The 24472-nt window shown below is 62.5% G+C and overlaps 1 protein-coding gene across 2 annotated transcripts; it reads right to left on the reverse strand.

The window, feature by feature from the left end:
- Positions 1-2051: 2051 nt before the first annotated feature.
- On the reverse strand, positions 2052-24434 carry LOC137158672 (uncharacterized). Of its 2 annotated transcripts, XM_067556482.1 has the most exons (12): positions 18311-18538; positions 12871-13586; positions 11153-11225; positions 9182-9226; positions 7846-8142; positions 6221-6286; positions 5415-5492; positions 5051-5075; positions 4629-4696; positions 3990-4021; positions 3638-3723; positions 2052-3030 (listed from the first exon to the last, which is right to left on the reverse strand). In XM_067556482.1, the coding sequence occupies exons 3-11, from the start codon at positions 11187-11189 to the stop codon at positions 3673-3675; spliced, it is 699 nt and encodes a 232-aa protein (XP_067412583.1). In that variant the 5' UTR covers positions 11190-11225; positions 12871-13586; positions 18311-18538; the 3' UTR covers positions 2052-3030; positions 3638-3672. The 2 variants fall into 2 exon arrangements, with proteins under 2 accessions (XP_067412583.1, XP_067412582.1); XM_067556481.1 differs by lacking the exons at positions 2052-3030; positions 3638-3723; positions 3990-4021; positions 18311-18538 and adding an exon at positions 24328-24434 and having other exon boundaries at positions 4386-4696.
- Between the last annotated feature and the right edge of the window lie 38 nt (positions 24435-24472).

A 24472-nucleotide genomic window follows, 5' to 3' on the forward strand; every position in this document is an offset into this window, starting at 1 on the left:
CTTCAGTCCATTGATTTCCGGTCCCTATCCACTCCTTATTTATCAGTTCCGACCCGAACACAGACCTTTGCTAGCATCAGTAGCTCTTTTTGTTTGAACTAATCCAGTCTTTGTCGCCTTTTCCTACCCCTTCGACCACCTTTCATTGGTGCAGGGCATTGTACCATTTTAGGAACATTCACCTACTTCCCACAGTCAAACGCTCACTTAGGAGCTAAACCCAATGTGACAGATAAGGCAATTCCCTGCAATATCTGTAGGAACATCAGAATGGCCAGACTGGGTCAGACCAATGGGCCAGCTAGCCCAGAGTCCTGTTTTCTGGCAGTGGCCAATGCCAGGTGCTGCAGAGCGAATGAACAGAACAGGGCAATGTATCGGGTGATCCATCCCCTGTCATCCAGTCCCAGTTCCTGGCAGACAGAGGTTTAGGGACACCCAGAGCACGGGGCTGCATCCTGAACTGTTTTGGCCAATAGCCATGGATGGGCACCCCAGTGAGCCCTGTGCAGAGCAGGGAGTAGTACCAGCGGTCGGTGGGAAACAGGCGTGGTCGCTGCCAGCGGTCGGGGACTCAGTGAGGCCCGAAGGTGGTAGGAGACAGCAGCAGAGGGGGCCTGGTCAAGCCTGTGTCGGACAGGAGCGGCATAGGGGGTGGAGCCACACCCCAGAGGTGGACATTGCAACTACAGCGGTCAGTACAGGGGGAAGAAGGAAGGGCGAGGCGAAGGACACTCCCTGTATTCTGGGATGGGTTTGGCTCATTGAGTTCATGAACTCTGTTTGCACCATTTCCCAAACCAGTGCGGTGTTATCTCTCTTTTGCTATTAAAAGGTTTCTTTCTACACTCAGACTCTGTGCTTGCGAGAGGGGAAGTATTGCTCTTTGGGGGGCGCCCAGGGAAGAGTGTGTAATTTCCCAGGTGACTGGGTGGGGGCTCGAGCCAGTTTGGTGTTATATCATTGAGAGGGACCCCTCGATATAGAACCCGGCCCTTGCTGCTGCCGACTCGGTCTGGCAGAAGGGTTACAACTAGATTCCCACCCTCTGGAAAATCACTCTCTGACCCAAAGTGCCAGCGCAGGAGGAAGTGAAAACAGCTGTGGAGACTCTTGCCGGAAGGAGAAGGGGAAACAGGTCCTGGCTCCCTGCCCTCACACTGGGGTCACTAGCTAGCAGTGGCAAGGGCTCTTCTCCTCTTCTCTTGTTGGCTGGTCTCATTGGTCACTCTGCCCTGCTCCTCCTTCCCAGGCGATGGCCCACGTTCCTGCCAGTGATCTGGTACCTTGGCCCGGGGGATTGGAGAACTGTCCCAGAGCTCCAGGATCGGTGCTACACCCCCAGCTTTGGAACAATCCCTTGGAGAAACTCTTTGGCATGCCAGGCCCCAAAGGGTTCCTTGCCCAGCAGTCTGGGAAGGCAGCAGTCCCAGAGGATGATCTCTGAGGGCAGCTCCAGCCGGCCCGTCTCCCGCTGCAGGCTGGGCCCAGATACCCCAGAGGACGTCAGCTGCTCCGCTAGCCGGGGCGTCTCCTTGCGGGGCTCGTCGGAGGGCTCTGGCTCAGCTGCTCGCCAGCTCCGCCCGGTGCACGTGGTCTGCCACGTGGGGACAGGGTAACACGCCCGGGCTCGGGGACCTCTCCCCCAGAGCCTCCCTCCCCAAGGACACCGGGGCCATCCACCAGACTGGATTAGGAAAGGGATTCTGACCATCAGCCAGTTTCCGGAAAATGACACTTTCCTCCCTTTTCCAACATGAAAAGAAACGCCCACAGCAAGGGCCTGATGCCGGGAAGTGCTGAGCCCCCGCCTCAGGAGAACCACCCGCTGGGGGAGTCAGTGCAAGCACCCCAGCACCAGCCCCTTGGGAAAACGCAGGGACCTGTTCTGCCCTCTGGGTGGGATCAGCCTTGTACGGTGCAGCCAGCGCCAAGCATCCCGTGGGGCTAGCCCCAGCCCCCACCATGGGGCTGGTCTCAAGCACCCCCTCCCCCCCCTCACGTGGCCAGCCCCAGACACCCCCTAGGACCAGCATCGGGCATCACTTGAATCCCTCACAGAGACAGAGTCAGGGTCATTCATTTTTTCAAAGCTGGTCTCATGTTCCTGAAAATGGAGGATAAGACAAAGCGACGCAGGACTCGTGGGCCAGCTGCCCGGCGGGTGGGTGACACTGGGGGGCGCTGGTGCTGCAGGGAGCGGGGCTCAGTAGGGGGCACTTTCCCCATAGCAGTCAGTGCTGGCCCCGACGCCCCAATGGATCGCTGCGCTGTAGGGAGCGGGGCGGGAGGGCTCACCTCCACGGCAGTGCCCCCCCATCAGTGCCCAGCCAGGAGTCGAGCAGCCCTTTCACACTCAACCCCCCCAGCCCAGTTCACCCTGCCTGCTCCACACCCAGCCCCGCCGACTCCTGGCCACTGCGAGGAAGGGTCCCGGGATGCAGCGCGTGGCTGGGCCCCGGCTCCCCCCAGAGCCGCAGCCCTGCCAGAGAGGGCCCTCTCTGGGGCAGAGCCACACGCCAGTGGAGCTATGGAGAGAAAACAGCTGCCGTCTGCGGGGTTGGCTCAGCCCCCCAGACATGGACAGACAGACAGAGGGACGCAGGGACGCGACTGCCGGGGGCCGGTTGGTTCAGTCATTGCAGCAGGAAGCGACCCCAGCCATTTCTGCCTTGGGTGGAGCAGAAGCGCCCGGCTCTGAGGCCGCTGAGGGGCCTGGTGCCAGGGCCGTGGGAGAGCGCCGATGGGGGAGAGGCTGCAGGCCGGGTGAACCTGGGAGTGGGTCACACCCTACCAGCTCTCCCCAGCTCCCCGGGGCAGCAGAGCAGGGGCACCCCCCGCTCCCAGATGGGCCGAGCAGCGTTCAGCAGCTCCGGACGCCTCCACCCCACTCCCAGGGCTCTGGGGCTGCAAGCTCCAGCATGGCCCCTGCTCCCAGCCAGCGCCTTCTCCGCCTCCTGGCACCTGCCACCGCGCCCGCGAGTCCTGGGGCCCCTCAGCCGACTGGGAATGGGGCGTCCCCTCCACGCCCTGGGGGGAGAAAACGGGAGCTGGCTCAGCCACAACACAGCAGCACCCATCCCTACTGCCCCTGATCCGGGGCACCCAGGCCCGCCACCCCTGATCCTACAGCCCCAGCACCCACCCTGGGGCACCCAGCACCCAGCCCTGCCCTTCCAGATCCCCCTGCCCCAACACCCGCCCTGGGGCACCCAACAACCAGACCCACCACCCCGATCCCACTGCCCCAGCCTGTGTCCCCCTCGCCTCACCCAGATCACAGCAAGGCTCTGTCTGGTTGGTGTCTGGCCCCAGCCATCCTCTGGAGGCCAGAACACACCCAGCAATGTGGGGGGGGGGAGAGGCGTCTCCCTGAACCCTCCCCCCCGCCCCCGCAGGTGCTGAGCTGGGGCAGAAGGCCACGTTCCCAGGCTGCAGGTGCCACTGGGATCGACCTGCTCCTGTAACCCCCTCCCCACAGAGCCTGTGCTCCAGTAGCAGGGAGTTTCACAGGACACAACCAATCCACTCCAGCTCCCCCTGCTGGCCGCCTGTCCCCCACAGCCATGGCTGTGCCAGCTGCCCCCCCCTTCTCCCCCCAAACACCCCCTTTATCCTAGCGCCAGGCCCCACTCACCAGACTCCTTGGCTGGGCGGGGTGGCAGCGCCAGCTCACCTCAGCGTCGCGTAGGTCACCGCATCGTCATTCTTGGGGGGCAGTGTCTGGAAGAGAGGCAGGCGGGGGTCAGTTCAGACTGCTCTGCCCCTGTGGCCCATGGCTCAGCCCCACAGCGGCGGGGTCCCCCTCCAGGTGCTCAGCCCCACAGCAATGGGGTCCCACACACACACCCCTGGGGCTGCTGGGACAAGGTCAGCTCCAGCTGCAGTGGAACAAACCGGTGGCCCCTAGCCTCATTCTACCCGTCCCCAGGCAGAGGTCACCCAGCCCAGAGCCCCACAGCTGGAGCCGGGGCGGGGGCAGCGCTTACCTTGGGTCTGTACAGCGGGCCGACGGCAGCATCTGGGGGGGGGGAGGGGGAAGGTGAGATAGAAACACATGATTGGGTAGGTCCCACAGTTTCCCACCCCAGACACCCCCCATCCCTCAGTGTGGGGAACCCTGAGACTCCCCCTACCCTACAGCCCCAATGTGGAGATCCCGGAGACCACCCCCCACGCCTCCATCTTCAGGGCGGGGAGCCCGATGACCCCCCCCACTCCTCCTTCCCCAGTGCGGGGAGCCCGATAACCCCCCAGGCCTCCATCCCCAGGGCGGGGAGCCCAATGACCCCCCCAGGCCTCCATCCCCAGGGCGGGGAGCCCCCAGACACTCCCACCGCTTGCTCCACACTGGGGTCCTTCCCCCAGCAGCTCCCCTAGCCCTTTCCCTTGCAGCATCAAACCCTGGCTCCGCACATGGCCCCGGGGCCCCTCTCATCCCACCCCGTCAGCCTGTGGACATGCACAGCAGGGACCCCCGAGACGGGGCAGGGGGCAGATGGTCGCTGTGGGGGAAGCGGGGCCCGTCTCCGTCAGGCAGGGAGGGTGAGATCTGCCAGACGGGAAGGACCCGGCTCTGGGTGCCCAGCCCCCCGACACCGGGCTGGGGGAGCCCGACAAATCCTCACAGTGCAGCTGCTCCTCGATGTGCCCATCACCACCACGGCCAACGCCACCGCTGCTGGGGCCCGGCTCCCTGCAGAGGATGAGCACGGCTGGGGTCAGCAAGTGCCGGCCCCTGACGCCCCTCCCGACACCCTCCGTCGACCTGCCCACCCCAGGGTGCTGCCGGCAGACCCCACGTGCCGGCTCAATGGGCCGAGGGCAGACCGCAGCCGGGGGACGAGGGAGCCCCGCACCTCCCGGGCTGGCTACAGACGGGACCCGCACCCTGGCAGCGCCGTCCCCGCTTGGCTGTCGTGGGGAACGGTCTCATCACGGGCAGTTTGGCCCTGACGCAGAAACACCCTCCCTCCCAGCCCCCGATGCTGCCTGCGAGGGAAGCCCCAGGGCCCGGTCCCAGGGCAATGCCCTACGAGCGCCCACCTACCTGGTTCTTCGCCAGGACGATGACACTGGAAAGCAGAGGGAGAATGTCACTTCGACCCACATCCCGCCGCGTCCCTTCCCCCGCCGAGCTGTGGCTGTGCTCGAACCCGTGATCAGCTCCCAGCCCGCCCCGCTCCCGCCCTGTGGAGCCGTCTAGGGGATGGCTGGCACCCAGAGCCGGAGGGCTCCACGGCCCGTATGTGCCACCCTCGCCCGTCTGTCTGTCTGTCCCGAGCATCCCCGTTGTTCCTGGACACCGTGAGTCACGCCGTGGCTCCAGAGGGCGGGCTCAGCGCGCCACCCAGAGCCACACGGCGGTACTGAGCGCCCGTCTGTGCCCCCGGGACCCCACCAGTGCCACTTACCCCTGTATAGCAGCCCCACTAGGCCCAGGAGCAGGGTGCAGGCCACCGAGATGCCCAGGATGAGGTACAGGTTCCTGGCTGGAAGAGAGCGCACAGGAGACAGGCCATGAGTGCCCGAGCTGGGACCGGCCCGTGGCCAGCACCATGCACAGAGCCTGATACAGGGGCCGGCTTGGCTGCTAGCACAGGGGCTCGCAGCCCTCAGGGGGTTGGCCTGAGCTGTCCCCAGGCCGCTAGCCCGCCTCAGCTGGGCTCACCACTAGAGGGCAACACCAGCACATACAATGGGATGAGGGAAGTGGGGCCAAGCAGTTAGCACAGGAGGGCTGGGAGCCAGGACTCCTGGGTTCTATCCCTGACTCTGGGAAGGGAGTGGTGTCTAGTGGTTAGAGCGGGGGGGGGGGGCTAGGAGCCAGGACTCCTGGGTTCTATCGCTGGCTCTGGGAAGGGAGTAGGGTCTAGTGGTTGGGGAGGGTTGGGAGGTAGAACTCCTCGGTTCAATCACTGGCTCCAGCAGGAGTGAGGTGTCGAGAGGGCAGGCTGGGAGCCAGGACTCCTGGGTTCTGTTCTTGACTCTGGGAGGGGAGTGATGTCTAGTGGTTAGAGCGGGGGAAGGGGGCTGGGAGACAGGACTCCTAGGTTCTGTCCCTAGCTCTGACATTGGCTGTGTTACTGAATGCCTTTGCACCTCAGTTTCCTCCCTAAACATGGGCCATCGGCTGGGAATTAAGTAACCCCCCTTCCCCCTGTGGGCCAGCGGCAGACTCTCAGTGAGCGTGAGGGGCTTTGGGGGCTGAGAACCTCACCAGTGCTCGGCGAGGCGTGGGTTCCTGGGCTGGCAGGGTCATTTCTGTCCTGGACACGTCCAGCACCTAGGAACATTCGCAGTAAAGTAAGGAGGGCCCCAGAGGGGCCAGGGCCGTGACGCCGGCACATGCCCCCAGCTCCCACCACTGGGGATGGAGCCAGACCCCACCAGAGGGAGTGAAGGGAATCCCCCAACATCCGGTCCCTTGGCAGCCAGGCAGGGACCTTGGCAAACACACGGACCAGCATGGAACCTTGCCACGGGGGAGCACGGCTGCCCGAATACCAGCCCAAGCCCCTCCCCTAATGCCAGGTCCCCCACCCTGTGCCCAGGCCATTGGCAGCACCAGCTCTGGGCAGAGTTTGGGAAAGGCCCAGCTTGCTTAGAGGCTCCTGTAGCTCAGTGCTGCTCTCAGGATGGGTGCTGAGCGCTGTGGGGCATGGGGAGCAGCGGGGTTCCTGATCCTCACTGGGTCCCCCAGGTTCATCAGGCCCTTGTGTCCCGATATCCAATTCCTCCTGGGTCCTGCAGGTTTGACCCTCTGTCTGCCCACGGCCCTCCCTGCCCCTCAGCTCCGTCCCTGCTCACCAATGGGCCCCAGCCTGGGAGCTCACAGTGACCCCCAGGGCCGTGTTGAAAGCCAGGCTGGGTAAGCAGGGCCCAGGCTGCCCCCAGAGGAGCCGCCTCTGCCCCCACCGGCACAGAACGAGCCAATTGCCTCCGAGGGAAGATGGCATCAGCCGCCCTCCAGGTCTGTGGCAGCAGCTGATCCTGGTTTGTGGGCACCTGGCTTCATACCAGCCTGCGCCTTCCTCCCCCGTCCTCTCCTGCCCCCGCCCCACAGCGGCTCAGGCCCCACCACACACAGCTCAGCTTTTCTGCCCATCCAGCAGCACGTGCATGTCCGCCCTGAGCGTGTGGCCTGAGCCTGTCCCAGTGAATGCTGGTAGAACGGGGGCAGCTCAGATCCCAGATGCAAGGGGGACACACCTGCACACAGAGCGGCCCCTGCAGCACCTGGGCAGTGACCCTGGGCTGGCAGGAGGAAGGGCCAGGCAGAGAGCCCCAGGCCAGCCTAGGCTGATGTCAGGGACAATGCACCGTGCCTGAATCGTGCCCGAGCTGGTACCGGGACTGAAAGGAAAGGGGGTGCTTCTCTGCCAATCAGGGCTTCTGGTCCCAGAGCCTCCTAGAGCCGCCCCTCTAGAGCCACCCCGCCAGGGACGAGCTGTGCCCAGCTGTGCATGTGGCTGTGCCGGATCCAGGCTCAGCCCCCTGTGCTGGCCAAGAGGGCGGCCGTCGCATCGGGCGGGCCTGGGGGTGCAGGATCCGTGGGGCTCAGCAGCAGCTGGCCCAGAGCCCAGGCGGTCACTGCTCAGCTGGCACCACAGGGCACTCTGGGGAGCCGGGGGCCGGAGCCAGCTCCCCTAGACACGGCGGTGGGGGGTGGCAGAGAGACCCTGCCCCACAGGAGGGACAGAATGCAGGATCCTGCCCAGACACCCCAGCTGCTCCGGAGCCGTCTTAGCGTGGAACGGCAACTGGTTCCTGTCCCAGCAAGGGGTCAGGGCTGTCTCTGCCCAGCTGTCTGGGTGGGCCAGAGGGGGGGGTTCAGGGCCTCACCTGTCAGGTTCAGGATCCTGGGGGTGCTCAGGTTGGAATTAACCACCTCGTTGTTGTCAGCCTTGTGCTGGTACCGGCAGGAGAAATACCCGGCATCCCCCAGGCCGGAGAGGAAATAGGTGAAGTCGTAGGAGAATTTGCCAACGGTGAACTGTTGGCTCGCAGCTTCCTGCCCGTCCTTGCAGAAGATCACGCGGGTTGCCTCAGTCACATTATGGACCTGGCACCTCGCACGAACCGTGTCCCCAATGTGCGCCAGGGACACATTCAGAGCGAGCTCGGGGGCCGGCAGCGACCCTGGGGGGAGAAGCGGGAGTGAGATCCCAGCCCGGGGAGCTGCAGAGAAACCGGAGTCAGCCTGGTATCAAGGGTGTGTCTGCAGCGCTGTCACAGGGGGCGACGGCAGCTGATGTAGACGGACCCTGCCCAGGTGGCTCCTGTACCGCAGAGAGCGCGTCCAGGCGGGAGAGTCTGGGGAGCTCTTACTGGGGACCCGAGCTCGCTGGAGCAGAGCTGGAGCAGGTGTGTCTACATGAGCCGTAATCACCGCCCACCATTGCAGCATAGGCAGACCCAGAGCAGGCTGTCAGGAAGGGAGCAGAGCCTCAGGCGGAGGGGCATAAACCACGTGGGGGGCAGGTAGGGAGATGCAGAATGTGGGGGAGGGGCAGAGACCACATGGGGAGGCGGGGGGGCGACCCTGTATCTGGAGGGAGGGGAGAATCTCAGCCTCCATGTCACAAGACCAGGCAGGGTCTGGCTAATTTTGAAGCCACTCACAGGATCTCCTGCCTTTGAATGTGTGGGGCTGGTGACGTGGCGTGTGCTGAGGGACAGCTAGTAGATCCCCTGGGGCAGGGGTGGGATGGGGTTGGATGGGGGACCCCCACACAGCATGGGGCCCAGGGGATTTCCCAGCAGGGCAGAAGGTCTGAGCCGGGCACAGATTCCCAGATGGGCTGGGGGGATGGTTCTCCGGATCACTGGGGAGGTATACGGGGGTCCCCCTCTGCCTGGCCTGGCAGGGTCCACCCCAAGTCTGGCTACGTTTGGGGTTCCCTTGCAGCCCCAGCTCCCGGAGCTCTGTGATCTGGGGCGTCCCTGCTTTTGGTTTAAAAAAAAAATGGCAGGTCCCAGCCCTGAGGTTTGGGCAGAGAAGCTGGAAATGGGGCCGCAGGAGGCTCCGGAATCGAGAGGAATCCCACCCTGGTTCTCACTGGCATCTGGGGCCCTGCCTCGGCCGTGGGGCCTCAGGGCTGGGGGTTGCTGCAGCCCTAGCACTTGGCGCCCTGCCGAGACAGATTGCCCTTTCCGGGCAGCTGCCAGGGGCACTCACCGTTCGGCTGGCAGGATTCCTGGCTGGCGACCCACAGAGCCGGGGCTGGAAGAGAAAGCAGATGGCAGTGACGGCGACAGGGCAGAGGGAGGCAGTGACAGCTACCACGCAGCCAGCGGGACTCATCCCAGAATGGGCTGCATGTATCTGTGTGCCGGGCGAAGGGGCCCTGTATAAACAGCCCCGGGCCCCACCCCAGAGGCAGTCGCTTCTTGATACCAGTTGAGGGGTCCCTGTATAACCATCCCCCACACCCGACCCCAGAGATGGCCTCCTCTCAGCACTGGGCGAGGTGTCTCTGTATAAACAGTCTCCACCCCAAAGGGCTGCAGGATCAGGCCCAGAATCGTGGTAGTTAATTGGAGCCGCTTGTCAAGTGGGGATCGTTGCTGAGTCCCGGTGCGATTCCCCCAGAGCCAGGCCTGTGCTCTGCACAGTTCTGCTAGGCCCAGCTGCCATGGGCCATATTCTCCCCATCCACCCAGCAGCCCTGAGCTCCCCACCCAGCCCTGGGGACCTCAGGTCACTCTGTCTGGGTTTCTAGCTGCACGGAGGCTGGTTTTAGCTGCTTGAGTTTTTAGCAGGTTTCTTGGGGAGGTAACCACAACTCTGTAGCTGCTTCCTCGTTGGGTGCTTCGCGTCCCTGCAGCACAACTAGGTATTTATACACGCGATGCAGCCACGGGCGTCTGCACCGTCTCGGTTCCTCACACCTTCCCAAACGTAGTGTCAAGGTTTTCACCACACACTGTGCAAAAGCCAAGGAGGGGGGGAGCGGTGCATCCAGAGACTGCACGCATCTCCAGCGACCACGGCTTCAGCAGCCAGTAATCCCTCGCTCGCTCTCTAGCTGAGAGACAAGGGGGGTGAGGGCGTAGCTTTTATTGCACCCACTTCCGCTGGGGAGCGAGACAAGCGATGGAGCTTACGCCAAGCTCTTCTTCAGGGCCGGGAAACTGATGCAGGGTCCCAGCTAAATGCAACAGCCGGTATCGCAGAAGGAGTGAACACAGATTGTAGGGGACCATTCGAGGCGAAGTGGCCTGTTAACACCCCTCGAGTCATAGGACTAAAGGGGAGAGGATTGCTGATCGTTGGAATACGCCGTAAATCCAGTGTCTTTATTAAGACCATGATTTCTGCTGTCTGGCAAAGCTGGCTTCATAACTTCTTGTCCTATAAGTGGAGGGGTGTTAACGGGCCCAGTAACCTAGCATGGTCCCTTACAGTCTGTGTGAACTCTGTGTGTTAAACAATCTGCCCCACCCTGTCTTTAGCTGTGACGCTGGGAGTACCTTTCCCAGCCCTGAAGACGATCTGGGTCCGCTCGAAAGCTGGTCTCTCTCACCAGCAGACGTGGGTCCAATGAAAGATACAAACTCACCCACCTTGTCTCTCGGGTAGATAGAGAGAGAGTGAAACAATCGCTGTGTGCTGAAGCCGTGGGCACTGGAGACGCGTGCAGACTCCAGCCGCGCCATTCACCCCTCCATGGCTCTTACACACCTCTGTGTAAGCACGAAAGCTTCTCTCTCGCTAACAGAAGTGAGTTCAATAAAAGACATAACCTCACCCACCTTGTCTCACTAATATCCTGGGCCCAACATGGCTACAACCACACTGCAAATATCTATCTATCTATCCCATACACTCCCCCCTTTGCTTTCTCTCTCTACCCGGGCAGAGGAGGCCACAGTCATGCCGTATGGATCTTTCCCATCACTCCAACTCGGCCAGGTTCTTCCACACACACACAACTAGAGCACGCACACACGCAGGGCCACGTGCGGGGACTCACATTTGCTCACACGCACACTGAGGGACTTGCACACACACTCATAGGCAGGACACACAAACTCCTGCGCACACAGACCCACAAGGACATGCACACACGTACACAAACACACTCGGGGGGGACACACAGACACGCCCCCCCGCCCCGGAAGAAGGGCACGCTTCCTGCACACTCACCGAGCAGACACAGCCAGAGCCAGCGTCCGAGCGCCATCGGGGAGCCGTGTGGCAGGGCGACCCTGCGCGGTGTCTGCGGCAGAAGTGAAGCTGCAGTGTCTGTGCGTGGCTGGAACCTCTTCTCCTTTCCACGCCCTGGGGTGGGAGCATCAGGTCCTGTCCTCCCACCGCGCTCTGACGTGACAGCCAGGGCAATAGCGGAGGGTGTGAAAACCTCAGCTGGATGTGGCGGAGGGGTCCCTCCTGTGCTGTGCTCCTGCCCCACCTGCTTTGCTGCTTCCGAAACAGGCCGGGCTGTGAGGCTGGGAGCCGCCAGAGCCTGAGAGACCAGGGGGACCCACTGGCTGGGGTCTCCCAGAGCAGGGCTGAGAGGGCGAGCACACAGCTGGGCTGGATCAGCAGCAGGTACCCAGCAGGCCCCAGGTCCCCTCAGCCCAGGGAGGAGCTGAGGAGCAACCAACGGGTGTGCAAGGACACAAGATCTGAGGCAGACACTGCTACCCAGGCCCTAGCCAGGTATGAACCCGCTGGTTTCTGAAACCACTGCGCTAACCCCTGCGCTACAGAGCTCAGGGAGGAGGGGAACCATTACTGGACCCAGGGCCCAGCTCAGGGGTCTTCCCTGCAAAGAGCACAGGGACGAGCAGGGAGGGGTCAGAGAAGAGCTGCAGGAAGGATTTGGGGACTGGAAACCTGCTGGACAGGGAGAGGCTGAAGAAGCCCAGTGGATTCAGTGTCTCCGTCCAGGAGAGGGTCAGAGGAGCCATGATCCTGGCCTCTGGGTACTGCCCAGGGAGACGATTTCAGAGAGCAGGGGGCTCCCTACTGTCCCCAGCATAGGCAGAGCCAGACCCACTGGCTGCAGCTGATGTTAGACGGACGCCGGCTGGGAATAAGGTTCAGATGTTTACTGGGGAGGGGACATAACTGGTGGAACAGCTGCCCTAGGGGTGGGGAGATTCTCCTTCCCGGGGAGCCTGCACAGCACCATGGACGTCTCTGGTCTAGCTAGGCCAGGAGAGATGGGCTGAGGCAGGCAGCGCTGAGGGGGGGGGGGTTCTCGGGCCAGGGTGCTGCAGGGGGTCAGACTGGACAGGCCCAATGATCCCCCCTGGCCTCGGTATCTATGACTCTGAGCTCCTCCGGGCCGCGGTGCAGCCAGAGACTGGAGCCAGCCAGGCCCCTGCAAAGGCAGATCAAAGGTCACTGAAAATTGGGGGGGCAAACAACCCCTGTGCTTCAGCCCAGAGGCAGCTGCATCACTGCACCGGAGTTGCAATCCCTGTAGAAGCAGCTGAGTGTGGACGGTCCCCTCTGGCCTGGGGGGTGGGGAGCCCTTGGTGTGACCCTTGTAAGGCCACCTACTCCTATGACCCCAGCAAAGGGAGGGGAAGCTGCCCCCGCACCTCACCTGGAAGATTCTCCCTCCATAGGAAGTCAGGCAGCCAACATCCCCCCTGCTCCACTCCCTGCAAAGCCCCCCATGGACTGAGCCAGTGACCCTGGAGCCTCCAGACCCCAGCCAGTGCCCCCCATTGTCTGAGATGCCCCCCACCCTAGCTACAGCCCCCTCCGTGCACACGCAGCCTAAGCCAGTGAACCCCAGAGCACCCAGTCCCCCACAGAATGTGGTCGCCCGCACCACTGAGCCCCTCCCAGCCCAGGTCGACAGGGTCCTGCGTCACTTTGGTGCTGGGACGTGCCCTGCGTCCACCCACCTGCTTTTGAGTCCGATCCACTCAGCATGGCACTGCTGCCTGCCAAATAAAGATCCCTGAGGGATGAAAACTGGATTCGAACTCAGCCCTTGGAACGCTGAATGGAAAGAGGCTTCGGGAGGAATCCCTACAGCAAGATCCCGTGAATCCAGGCTGGGAAACTCTCGGCCATGGCTGGTGTACGCCCACCCTGGATAGGGTCAGACAGGGAAGCAGGACTCCAGCCCCTGATCTGGTTCAGGGAGAGGATGAGGGGGAGGGTGTGGTCACTTCCTGTAGTGCCCAGCTGCATGCTGTATAAATGATGGGGCATGATGACCTTGGCACAATCTGCACCCTGAGCACGAGAGACGGACCCACAGCAAAAACAGGATCCACACACCCTGCACGGAGCCCATGCAGATGGCTCCGAGCTCCCCTGTCCCAGAGACACTCCTGTCCCCCCACATGCAGCACCATGCATACAGACACACTCACATAGCCACACTCACGGGCATGGGGTGCATTGAAAACTGCATTAAAATTGTGGCTGTCACTGTATATTTGAGGGTTTTTTCCCGGTCCTTCTTGCAGGCAGGGGGCTCTGCAGGGAAGTGTGGATCTGGCCCTGGCACACCCAGTCTGCAGAGAGCAGCCTCGACAAGGTGGGGTGACCTGGTGCCTCTCTGCCTAGGGAGCAGCCTGCTTTGTCGCCCTCTGTTCCTCTGTCCTGGACTCTAAGAAAGAAAGTCGTGTTACACTGCCACCTTCCAGCCAGAGTAGTTATGTTTGATCTAACGCCTCTGCATGAGCCGTGACCATAACAGTAGACATGGCTCACACACTCAGCGTTACACACACAAAGCCAGAGGAAATGCTGGGGTCGGGGGAGGTTGTTGCACTTAAGCATTCATCACTTAAAAGCTACAGCCCAGATCTGCAAACTTAGCTTCACTCTGAGACAGATGTTTGTGTGTGAGTGAGACCAAGGCTGGCCATAAGCATCCCTCTGCTCCCCTGCCCCGCCCCCACCTACGGTCACCCCACAGAGTGGCCCTCAGGGATGCGGGGCTCTGAGCGTGGCAGGTTCTGCTGTACTGTGCCTGAGGTCCCCGGGTCAGTGCTGGCTGCTGCTAACCCCGCTGGGGTGCTGGGTTACAGAGGGGGAAATGTGTCGGTTTGCACGTTGTGAGGAAGTGGAGATGCTCTGTGTGTGCGCTGAGTTCCCCCCATATGTTACTCAGGTATTTTGGTGACGGCACCTGATGTGTGATCATTGCAGACCCGTAGAGGGCGGATGGGCCTTTCCCAGCCCCACGTGCGGACAATGGGCAAACCCCCCCTCTGCCCTCCTGGGTCAATCCAGCTACCACAGCTTGTAACGTTTTGCCCGGGAAAGAGACAAAGGACTGGGCAGGGACCGGAGGAGCAGGGGGGCTGTCTGGCTGTCTGTCCGGTGTCTGGGAGGAAGAGCAATTGTCTGTGAGAGGTCGAGGGGAGTGGGGCTGAGAGCAGGGCTCCGAGACCCCCCAGTCGGTCGCTGCTGTCACTACGAGTCAATCTGCTAACAAAGTTCTTCTCCGCTGTGATCCTGAGAACGTATAAACCCTTTTGACTTCCTCACCGGCTGTGAATCGCTGCTGACTGCAAGTCAGGGGTGCCTGGCCCTTCGGGCGTGGGAGAGCGCTCCAGGGAGGTTTCGCAGGGGGGCTGAACGCTGCGAGGCCAGATTCAGGAGGCGGCTGTACTGGCGTGTGGGACCCAGAGGTGGCAGACTCCGATGCACCAGAGTCCTGCCTGGCTGTGCCCTGAGTGGCTCCAGAGCCCGGCCCCTGGTGACTCCATCCCACACGTGAAATAGCCGAACCTCCTTGGCTTGCAAAACTGAACTCTAGGCTGAGCCCCGGCGCGTCCAATTTCAGCCCAGCGGGAGTCTGATGGATGGGCAGGGACAGCACCCTGCACAGTGAGCCCTGACTCCTGCAGCCTTTGGATGCTGTCGTGATTCAGACTGGGACCGCCCCCCACGCCAGTGAAACTGTGAGCCTGTGTCGGGGAGGAACTCTCTTACCGCCCACCTGGGGGTCAGCGCTTTGCATGTGGTTCTCTGAGCTGCCAGTCAGAGCCTCCCTATGGCTGTGGGTGTCGGGGCACAGGCAACACGACGCTAAGGGCAGTCCCTGAAGCAGGGGAGCAGTGGGATGAGCGGCTAAGCTGGGAGAAAAACGAGCATGGCCAAGACTGAGGTCGTGGGGGCCAGGGAAGGGAAACGGACAGAGATTAATGGAGTGAGGTTAAACCAGACTGAGCTGTTCAATTCCTTTGACAGCTGGGGCATGGAAGACAAGCTGGAGTGTGAGATACAGTCCGTGGGGGACACTGGGGGGAAGGGGAGGATGATATTTTGGGTGCTGTGTACAAGCATCTGCTCCCGACGCTGACAGCAGCCCGGGCGGTACCCAGGTTCGAGGCCTGCAGGGTTTGAGCGGAGATGTCTCTGCGCCATCAGCGGAGCTCCACAAAGCGAGGGATTGTGACGTGAAAGGAGCGGGGCGGCCGGCAGAACCCACGGGGCGGCTGAGACGCTGCAGGCAGGGCGACGTCGCTGGGCCGCCCACGCACCCAGGCAGGGGAAAGGGGAGCTGGTGAAGGGAGACTCGGAGGAAGGAAAGCCAAGGGAGCGACAGCTGGGTTGCACCAAGGAAGGCGGGAGGCAAGAGCACCTCGGACAGACGAAGCCGCCCGATGAGTTACTGGAAGAAGAAGGAGACAGGGAGTGGCAGGGCAGTGAAATGTCGTGCTCCTGGGTGGGGGCTAAAGGCCAACAGGACAGGACTTAACAACCCCAGAGTGACGTGTCCCTTCCCCAGCAGCCACAACCTCTGTCTGGCTAATGGGCCTGGGACAGACGAGGACAGGGTGACTTCCTGGTGGGGAGGTGCCCAGGAGCCCTGCGTGCTGTTCAACCTTCCCTGCAATGCTGCGGCAGGGCTCCGTCAGCTCCCGTAGGGACGGGGCCTGGCAGCTGCACAGCGGCCGAGAGCTGTCACTGCGTTAGCGGGCGAGAGCCTGGACCGGCGTGGGGGCGAGGGGGGACAGGGCAGCCAGTGGAGGTGCAGATCCAGCGGTGGGGCGAGAGACAGGTGCCCAGGCAGATGGGGGGGTGATGGTGCAGAGATCGCGTACACCATGGTGAAATGGGGCAGAGACGGCACAGAGGTGGCTACAGGCAGTGGGGCAGTGACAGGCGACGATGCACTCCCTGCCTCCCCCGCCCCATGTCCTGCCTCCCCCTGCCCCACGGCTGGAGACAGACCTGCCCGAGGGCACTCCTGGGCTCGGCCTTCACCAGCTGCAGACAATGAATCATGAACAGGGGGGACCGGATGAGAAAGGGGGAAAGTGAGGGGGTCACAGGGACATTGGATGCTTACAGTGGCAGGTGGGGAAACTGAGGCAAAGGACACTGCCCATGATAGTGTGGGGTGGGTGCTTCACTCACTGTCCGTATGAGCGTGCAGTTGATTTATTGTCGCCTTCCCAGATTAATGCTGCCTTCCCCTCCCCCTCCATGTGATTCTCCTTGTCTCGGAGTTGGCAAGAGGGGGTTTTTGCCTGCTAAGGTCTCCCAGGGTGGGATTTATTTTTCCCTGGTGTCTGGGGCAGAGTCTAGCCAGCTAGCTCTGCAGAGCAGTACCGCCCCGTTTCCTACACGCCACCCCACTGGCAGGCGGTGGGCGCCTGCACATGCAGCTCAGAGCCCTTCCGCGCATCAACCAGCGCTTGCAAAAATCACGCCCTGCGTTTGGGGAGGACCAGCAGGGGAATTGCAGCAGTGATGGGCCCAGCCCTGGTATCCACCGTGCAACCAGGACAGTGACTGACTGGAAAGGCTTCTGAGAAGAGCTACAAGAAAGATCCCCCCTCCCTCCCCTCCGCCCAGGTTCAGTCTAATTAGCTTAATAAAGAGACAGCTCAAGGGCAGCTGAGATCCCGGTCTGTACACACTTTCTGACAGCAGAGGGCTCTTTGATTTCACAGCCAGACACAGAACGAGAGCTGACGGCTGGATAAAGTCACGCCGGAGACCGGAGCATTAGCTGTCGGCTGAGACAGGCTCCCATAAGCTGTGGTCTGTCTATGCTCCTGTCAGATGATCACCCAGCGGCACGTGCTTGGAACACACTGACTCCAGCACACGGCCAGATGGGATGGTAACAGGTGTCGCTGTGAGCAGTTTCACGACAATATTTATGGGCTGAAATCAGTCAACGTGGAAACCCTTGCACGAAGCACCACCTAGCCGTCAGACAAGGAGCTCTGAATGCAAACAGACTGCTAGGGCAGGCATCCCCAGGGGGCGCTGTTACACACAGCCATCCACGTTCTGGTCCTTAGTGTGCGAGCAACTGTTCAGTGTCGGGAGGACATGCTAGGTGGGATTCACGAAGGTGACTTAGGTGCTGCAACACCCCGCCACTTAGTGGACTCCCACAGACCCAGGTTTGGCACCCAGGCTCCTTGTATGATGCAGGGGGAGAGTTAGGCGCCCAAGAATCAGAGAGCCACAAAATCTAGCTGGGGGGAGATGCCGAGGCTGGGTACGGCCTAAGCCCTGCCCCTCAAAGAGAGTTAGGGGCCTAAAGCCAGGTCGGAGGGCTGGGAGGCACCTGTAGCTACTCAAGATTCACAGGTGTGAACTCGCTCCTGGAGGGGGGCACCTTAGCCAGCTCATCCCTATCTCAGAGCAAGCAGAGGAGGTGCCTCCCTCACACCAGTAGCCCAGTGCTCGCACCCAGAATGTGGAGGACCTAGGTTCAAATGTCCCCTCTGCCTGACATACAGCAGGGCCTTGAATCCACCTCTTCCAGGCGAGTGCCCTGATTGCTGGACTACGGGGCCTGCTAGGGCAGGGAGCTCTGAAGATCACCAGGGTTGGATAGGAAATCTGCCCCACATCTCGCCTGCAGGACCCGATCCAGCAGGCAGCCTCTGAGCAGGCCTGCTGGACTGGGCCTGGTTCAAGCTCTGACCACAGCAGCAGGAGGCCTGATAACTCTTAGCCCGGAGGTGTGAGAGCCAGGTGCAATTCCCCCGTCCCACTTCTGCTATATAACGAAGGGGTGATTGGAGCAGGGGGCTGAACCCAGCGTTTCCCACCTCAGTGCCTGAACCATTCTCCTGCCGCTGAGCCAAGGACTGGCTCTGAGCATGTGAATGCCGCATGGCTGGCAGCAGGGGCCATGACCTGGAGGGGACAGGAGCCCGTGATAAGAGCAGGAGTCACAGACACACACGCGCGGCTCTGTTGGGACAGAGGGGGTGAGGAGGTGGCGCCTGGGAAGCAAGGCACGGCAACGCCCTGGCTTCCACCAACAGCAACCCTAACCTCAGTCGGCCTCTCGCACACTACCCCAAGGACGGTCAGATTCTGTGCTCCCAGGCACTGATCAGTAATTACCTTGTTTTGCAAAGGCTGCCTGATGTTTCCTCCCTGGACATTGCACCCTGGAGGGGTCCAGGAGGCAGCTGGCTGGGCTGCACCCAGAGGGAGATCACCCGAAGGCCCAGTCTGGGGGTCATGGAGGCCGCAGGCCTGCCCCATGGCACAGCCTGGCACACGACAGGGCTCATCCCCCAGGGGCTGGTTACGGGCTGGGTAGAGACCAGCCCCGGTGGATGCAGGGCAGCACCTTGTTACAGTAATAAATGTTCTAAGTGGGAGAAATCTTATTTTATTGGTGTCCAGACTTCAAACAGAGATTTCACAGGGGCAGCAGAGGGCGACAGGACCCCTAACCATCACAAACGGCTACCCTGGGCCCAGACTGCGCCAGGAGCAGATGTGACGCTGTCACCAAGCACCCCTCACGCCCAGCAGGCCAGAGGGCAGTCACTGTGGAGCCAGTGGGGGAGAGGGGATATCTGCTGTCTTTGCAGGGGCAATCTCGCTTGGGGGCTGGTCTCTTGTGGGGACAGAGCTGGTCTCTGCTGCTCCCTCCCCGGGCTCCTCTGCCAACTCCTCTATTGTCCCTATCCTTTCCCAGGAGATGCTGCCTGCATGGAAACCAGGGGGGGTTGCTGTGGAGACGGGGGCAGTTGCTATGGATACAATACCAAGGGGACATGGCACAGCTTAGCAGAGGGGTGGGGATCGGTGGGGACAGGGCGGCTCCATTGCCAGCCCCAGTTTAACCAGGGGGACTGGGATGCGATGCAGCCGGAGCCCCAGGAGTGATAGGAATGGCCACTCAGCACCAGGGGTCTGCGGTGAGCCCGCCTGATGTAACGAGCGAGACGGGCCTTTGGGGGAAGGGCCATAAACACCCCCTCCCCATGGCACTGGCCTCCCCCGAGCCATCGCTGGTGCCTGCCGTGTGACCCGCATCCCCCCCAGCACTGTCACCCGCCCCGAATGCTCGGCCAGCATGGCTCCTAGCCAACAAAGCCGGGGGGGCTGTCTCGGCGTCACGGTGTTTCTTCTCAACAGAGCCCACGACGGAGGTGTGGGGATGGCCCCCCATTGAAGGGGCTGTGGGGGCAGTTATCCCCCTAGATCTGGGGAGGGGGGAGGAGGCAAGCCAGGGGGGGCTCATTCACACAAGGAAGGTCTCCTCCGCGCTGCTGTTGGGCCAGGCAGGATGGACACACAGCAGAGCTCACAGTGACACCGGATAACTCAGCCAGGGAGAGAACCCAGGCATCCGGGGTCCCAGCCTCTCCCTGCTCTAACCCACTAGCCCCCATTTCCCCATGGCGGGGATGCTGTGAGCCTGTGCATGCTGGGGCAGTCATTGGGGCCTTGTTTGTGGTGTCTCCAGGCCCCTCGTGTGCTGGCCCTATGGCACCTGGTGGGAAGGGGTGCAGCGCAGGCTCCTGTTAGCTCCCTAACCACCCAGGGAGGTCTCCATGGCAACCTGCCCCACCCACAGCTCACACTTGGATACCAGGAGGTTGCTGTGGATACGGTGCTGCTGTTCGGCAACACAATACACCCTAGGGACATGTGTCCTGCTCAGCAGGGACCAGGCGGGGAGTTAGAGCCAGGGCCATGTCCTCCACCGGGGCCTGGCTGAACCCCCAGCCCTGCTGCTAGCCGGGCCGGCGCTGCCTAGGAGGTGGGGGGCCTGCAGTGCCTGGCCGGGGTAGGGGTTGTGTCCGGAAGGGCAGGATCTCACACAGCTACCCCCACGAGCTCTGTTCCCTGGCTGGCAGTCAGCCCCAGCCCCAACACCCAGCAATGACCCAGCTGTGATGAAGTGGGAATTTTTGGTAGGATTTTTTATGAGTCCTGTGTGTGCCTCAGTTTCCCCTATATTTTGCATCGCTACCCAGTGGGGGAAAAGGTCGGGGGGAGGAGTGTCTGTGCGTCCGTGTGTGTCCACCTCCCTGTCTGGGTGGAACAAAGAGGCGCTAAGGAACTGACTGTAACTGACCCAGATCAGCACGGGCCAAGGAGACGACGTCAGGTCCAGTGACTCCTGGATCTCTCAGCGGGGAAGCTGGGCACAGACCCCGGGAGGGAGACTGGGAGGTGGCCAGCAGGGATAAGTGTGGGCTCTGGAAGAAGTTTGTCTCTCTCTCACCTGGGAACTAACTAAGGAGGAGACAGAGCCTGAAAATGGGGTTCCCCACAGCGTGGCTGGACTCGGGGCTGCCCGGAACGGGCTATGCTTGAACCTCCTTCACTCTGCGCTGCACTAAGGACCCCCTGTGCTGCGTGCCACTGACTAAGAAACCCGACTGGTTTGCCAACGCCGCCGGGTGTCCCTGGAAAGACTTGCTGAGGCGCATGAATCCTGAGAGAGCGGACAAGGCTCTCCCAGTTGGACGGGCTGGGCAGAGATCAGGGGTTGGAGCAGGGGGGCTGGAGCCCAGAGGGAGCTCAGTCTAGGAGGCGATGAGGCCTCGTGGCCTGCCTTGGAGACGAGCGAGACCCCCTTGGAGGGCTGGCACCTCGAGGGGAGTCTTCCCAGAGACTGTTCCAAAGAAGGGGCCTAACACAGATCCGTTGGATACCAGACACCAGGCCTGCCCCAGCCCGCAGCAATGACTGGACCTGTCCTGACCCCACCTTGGCCCTGTCTCAGCACTAAACAGGCCCACGCCAGGCAGGGGCGTCTCTCCCTGTGCCCTGACCTCAGCCATGTCGGCAGATGCTTCCCCCCCCCACCGTGTGGTGTTCCCCGGGGCAGTGGAGTGCGGTTGGCAGGGCTCCCCAGGCTTCATGCCCCCATATGTGGGACCTTGCTCACCTCCCCCCAACCCCTGACCCAGGCACAGGGGACACATCACTGGCTCCTCCTGCCAGAGCTGAAGCATGTCAGGGAACATGGTTAGAATGGCCGGGGTCTACGCCATGGCCAGTGAGCACCCATGGGTCTCCCACGTGCTCTGATGTGAGGGGAGCAGGGCTGGCTGGGGCAGGGGGAGGGGGACGAGACTGACCCTGTGCCTCCAGTTCAGCCCCCCCCCATCGCCCCACAGGATACCAGTCTGTCACCTCCCACCAAGACCAGGTCAGGCCCGGCAAGGGGCACCCAACCCAGAGCTGGCCCTGGATGCAGAGCCAGAGAGATCTCCCCATACCTGCCCCACAACTTAAGGGGCACAGCCCAACCCTGCAGCTCATGGGGGGGGGCAGTGCCCACACCCCTAACCCAACCCCCCACAGCCCCCTCCATACCTGCAGTGACAGCTGCCTCCCTTTCGCCGTCACTGACAAGGCTGTCCCCTACTCCAGCGGGCTCTGGGCTGGGCACCAGGTTTAGTCAAGCAGGGACAGGATGCAGGGCAGGATGCAGAGCAGGATGATTAGGTAGGAGCAGGGGGAGGGGAAGAGCCGGGGGGGGGAGGGGTGCGTGTCCCTGCTCCCTCCTGTGCTGGCGCCACACAGCGACCTCTGGGCTATTGATCCATGGTAGAAAGAGCCAAGGGACAAAGACCATGGCATCAGCCTGGGCCAGGGGAGCTGTTCTGAGACAGACTGAGCAGGTGGCTGCATGGCCAGGGCTGCTCTGGCCTCCCCATGGGTCTTTGCAAGGACACAAGGAGAAGGTGGATTAATTTCACTGGAATAAATGGAGTCAGAGGACAGAGATCTCGGCCCACCTGATGCCCTGTCAGCAACCTGCTTAACCTGTTCATGGGGATACAGAGCAGAAGGGAAAGTGGCTGGCACGCTGGGGATGAACAGTGCAAGTCAGGCTGTCAACGTGCCCACAGCCCCGTTCCCCTTCCCGTTAGCCGTGGGGAGTTCTTATAGGGACACCTCCCTCCCGCCCCGAGGACCATAGCAAAAACGGCACTAACGGTCCTTACAGGGAGAAGAGACGCAGCGAGCTGGGCCGGGCTGCAGCTGGTGTCGCCGGTGCTGCTAAAAGTCCAATCCCATTTCCTAGAAGATAAAACAAGACAAACCCACCCAGGGGAGGGAGAAGCCAACGCAGCGTCTCGGTGCTGACTCTCCCACGCCGCTTGCCCGCCCATGTTTTGTACATTTTATATTTCATGCTCAAATTGCAAATGATTTGTGACCTCCTCTGTCTGTGCAGAGAGTCAGCATAAATTCACCGGCCAGAGCTTATTTTACCATTCATTGAGTCTTTCTGTATCCTCCCTAAAATTTCCCAGCCCCTGGGTGCCTCTGCTTTACAACCTGGGTGGTTCTAACCTTTCTTAGGGACGCTCCTGAGGTGGGGACACTTTATCAGCAGAGTCACACAGAGACAAGGAGGGTCGCAGCCCCAGGTGGGATCAATGAGCTCTGGCCTCGCCGTTACCCATGGCTGCCTGCACAGCAACATCCCTAGAGCCTGTATTCCACAGATGGCACAAGAATGGTTCCTGGATCAACCCCTTGTGCACCTCCCCTCCCCCCATGACTACCTTTTCCCACCCAGCCCCCTCCAGCTGGCGCTGCCCATGAGGGTGGGAGGGGGGCTGCAGGCAGTGGGTTGGTGACTGCAAGGGGAGAGCGTCCTGTACCGAGCCCCTGCCCTGCTCCCTGCAGCTCAGGCCCCTTAGCACCGCACTGGGGCCAGCACTGGCTGAGAGGGGACAGGTGCCGTGGGGCTAGGGCAGCCCCTCAGGGGAGCTGGGTGCAAGGCTGCAAGTTACAGAGATGGGACCAGCTGGGATGCTGGGCTCAGGGTGGGGATGAGGGTCTGGTGCAGCCCCTTGCACCCAGCCTAGGCAGGGTGACTCCTACCAGCTGAGGCCTTGGGGGAAAGGTGCTGGAGTTTGGGAGGGGGGGTGCAGGGTGCTGAGCCTAGGGGATCCTGGCACCCAGCTGGGTGCTTGGGAAGGGGGGCTGGGAAATCTGGATGCTGGGGGGGAGGTTTGGGGGGCACAGGGGGCGCTGGGCCCCCCGGGGGAAGCGCAGACACTCTGCACCCAACAACTGACTCCGAAGTCACCTAGCGCTTGCACCAAGCCCAGCCCTTTGTTTCCGACCGCGGGGGGGGGGGGGGGGGGGGGGCAGCCCGGCTTTCCCTGCAGCCAATCGCTACCCCTCTCCCGGCCGCTCTGCAGCCAATCAGCAGTCAGCCCTGCATTTCCCCCTACCCCCTTTCTCCCTACAGCTGATGCAACCCCGCTGCAATCGGCCCCATCACCGTCCTCTGGGTCCCCCTCCCCCCCCCCGCGAAATAGGCCCCTGGCTCTCGCCCCGGGGGCGCCGCACGGGATGGGCGGGGGGGGGGGGGCAGGAGTCCCGCAGCCCTGAGGCTCAGCCGAGGGGGCGGGCCGGGTGAGGGGGGGGCGGTGGCTGGCGTGAGCGCAGGGCACCGCGGGCAGGGCGGAGGAACACGGGCAGTGATGCGTACCGGGGGGGGCGGGGGGAAGGAGTATAGATAGCGGCCCCTCCCCGCCCCCCCATCCAGTCCGCATCTCCCAGTACAGCCACTAGACACACAGACACACACAGCCCCGCCGGCCGCCGCGCACCATGGCTCTCTAGCTGCGCCCGACCCCGGACCCGTCTGCGCCGCGCTGCGCCGCCACCCCGCGCCGCCAACATGGAGTGAGTGTGACCCCAGCTAAGCGGGGGGGACCGGGGCAAGGGGGGGACCTCCCCGGGGGCCGCGTGCCCCGTTGCACGGCCAGTTCACACGCGCCCTCGCAATCGCGCACCCCTGGGTGGCTCTCCCCTGGCCCCGGGGGTCCCGCTCGGGGCTGGCTCCCCAGGGAGCGGGCGCTGCCGGGATCACGGGGCGGGCGGGCGGGCTGGCTGGCTATGGGGGGCGCTCCTTCCCCTCCCCCCCCCCGTCGTATCATCCCAGCCCTGCCGGGGCCTTGGAGCCGGGTGAAATGAGGGGCTGGAGCTGAGCCCCCCAAACCCGGGGAGGCGATGGAGCTCGCTGAGTGGGGCTGGATGGCAGCGGGGCTTTCCTGGCGTGCTGCCGCTGCAGAAGATGGGGGGCTCGAGCCCTGCCGTGGGTGTCGGGGTGCCCTCCCCCGGCCAGGGGCCCTGCTCACCCGCTCTTCTCTCCGCCACAGGTCTCCGCGTTCTGCCCCCGTCTTCTCGCCTGCCACCATCCGTGCCAGCAGGAAGCGTGTCCCCCACCTGCCGCGCTCTGGCCCTTTGCCCTCGTGTGCCGTGGCCCGCCTGAGCCCGCACCTG

Source organism: Emydura macquarii, unplaced genomic scaffold (assembly GCF_026122565.2).
Source record: "Emydura macquarii macquarii isolate MOO-44397 ecotype Brisbane River unplaced genomic scaffold, CSIRO-AGI_Emac_v2 contig_1790, whole genome shotgun sequence".
In the NCBI taxonomy this organism is placed as follows: domain Eukaryota; kingdom Metazoa; phylum Chordata; order Testudines; family Chelidae; genus Emydura; species Emydura macquarii.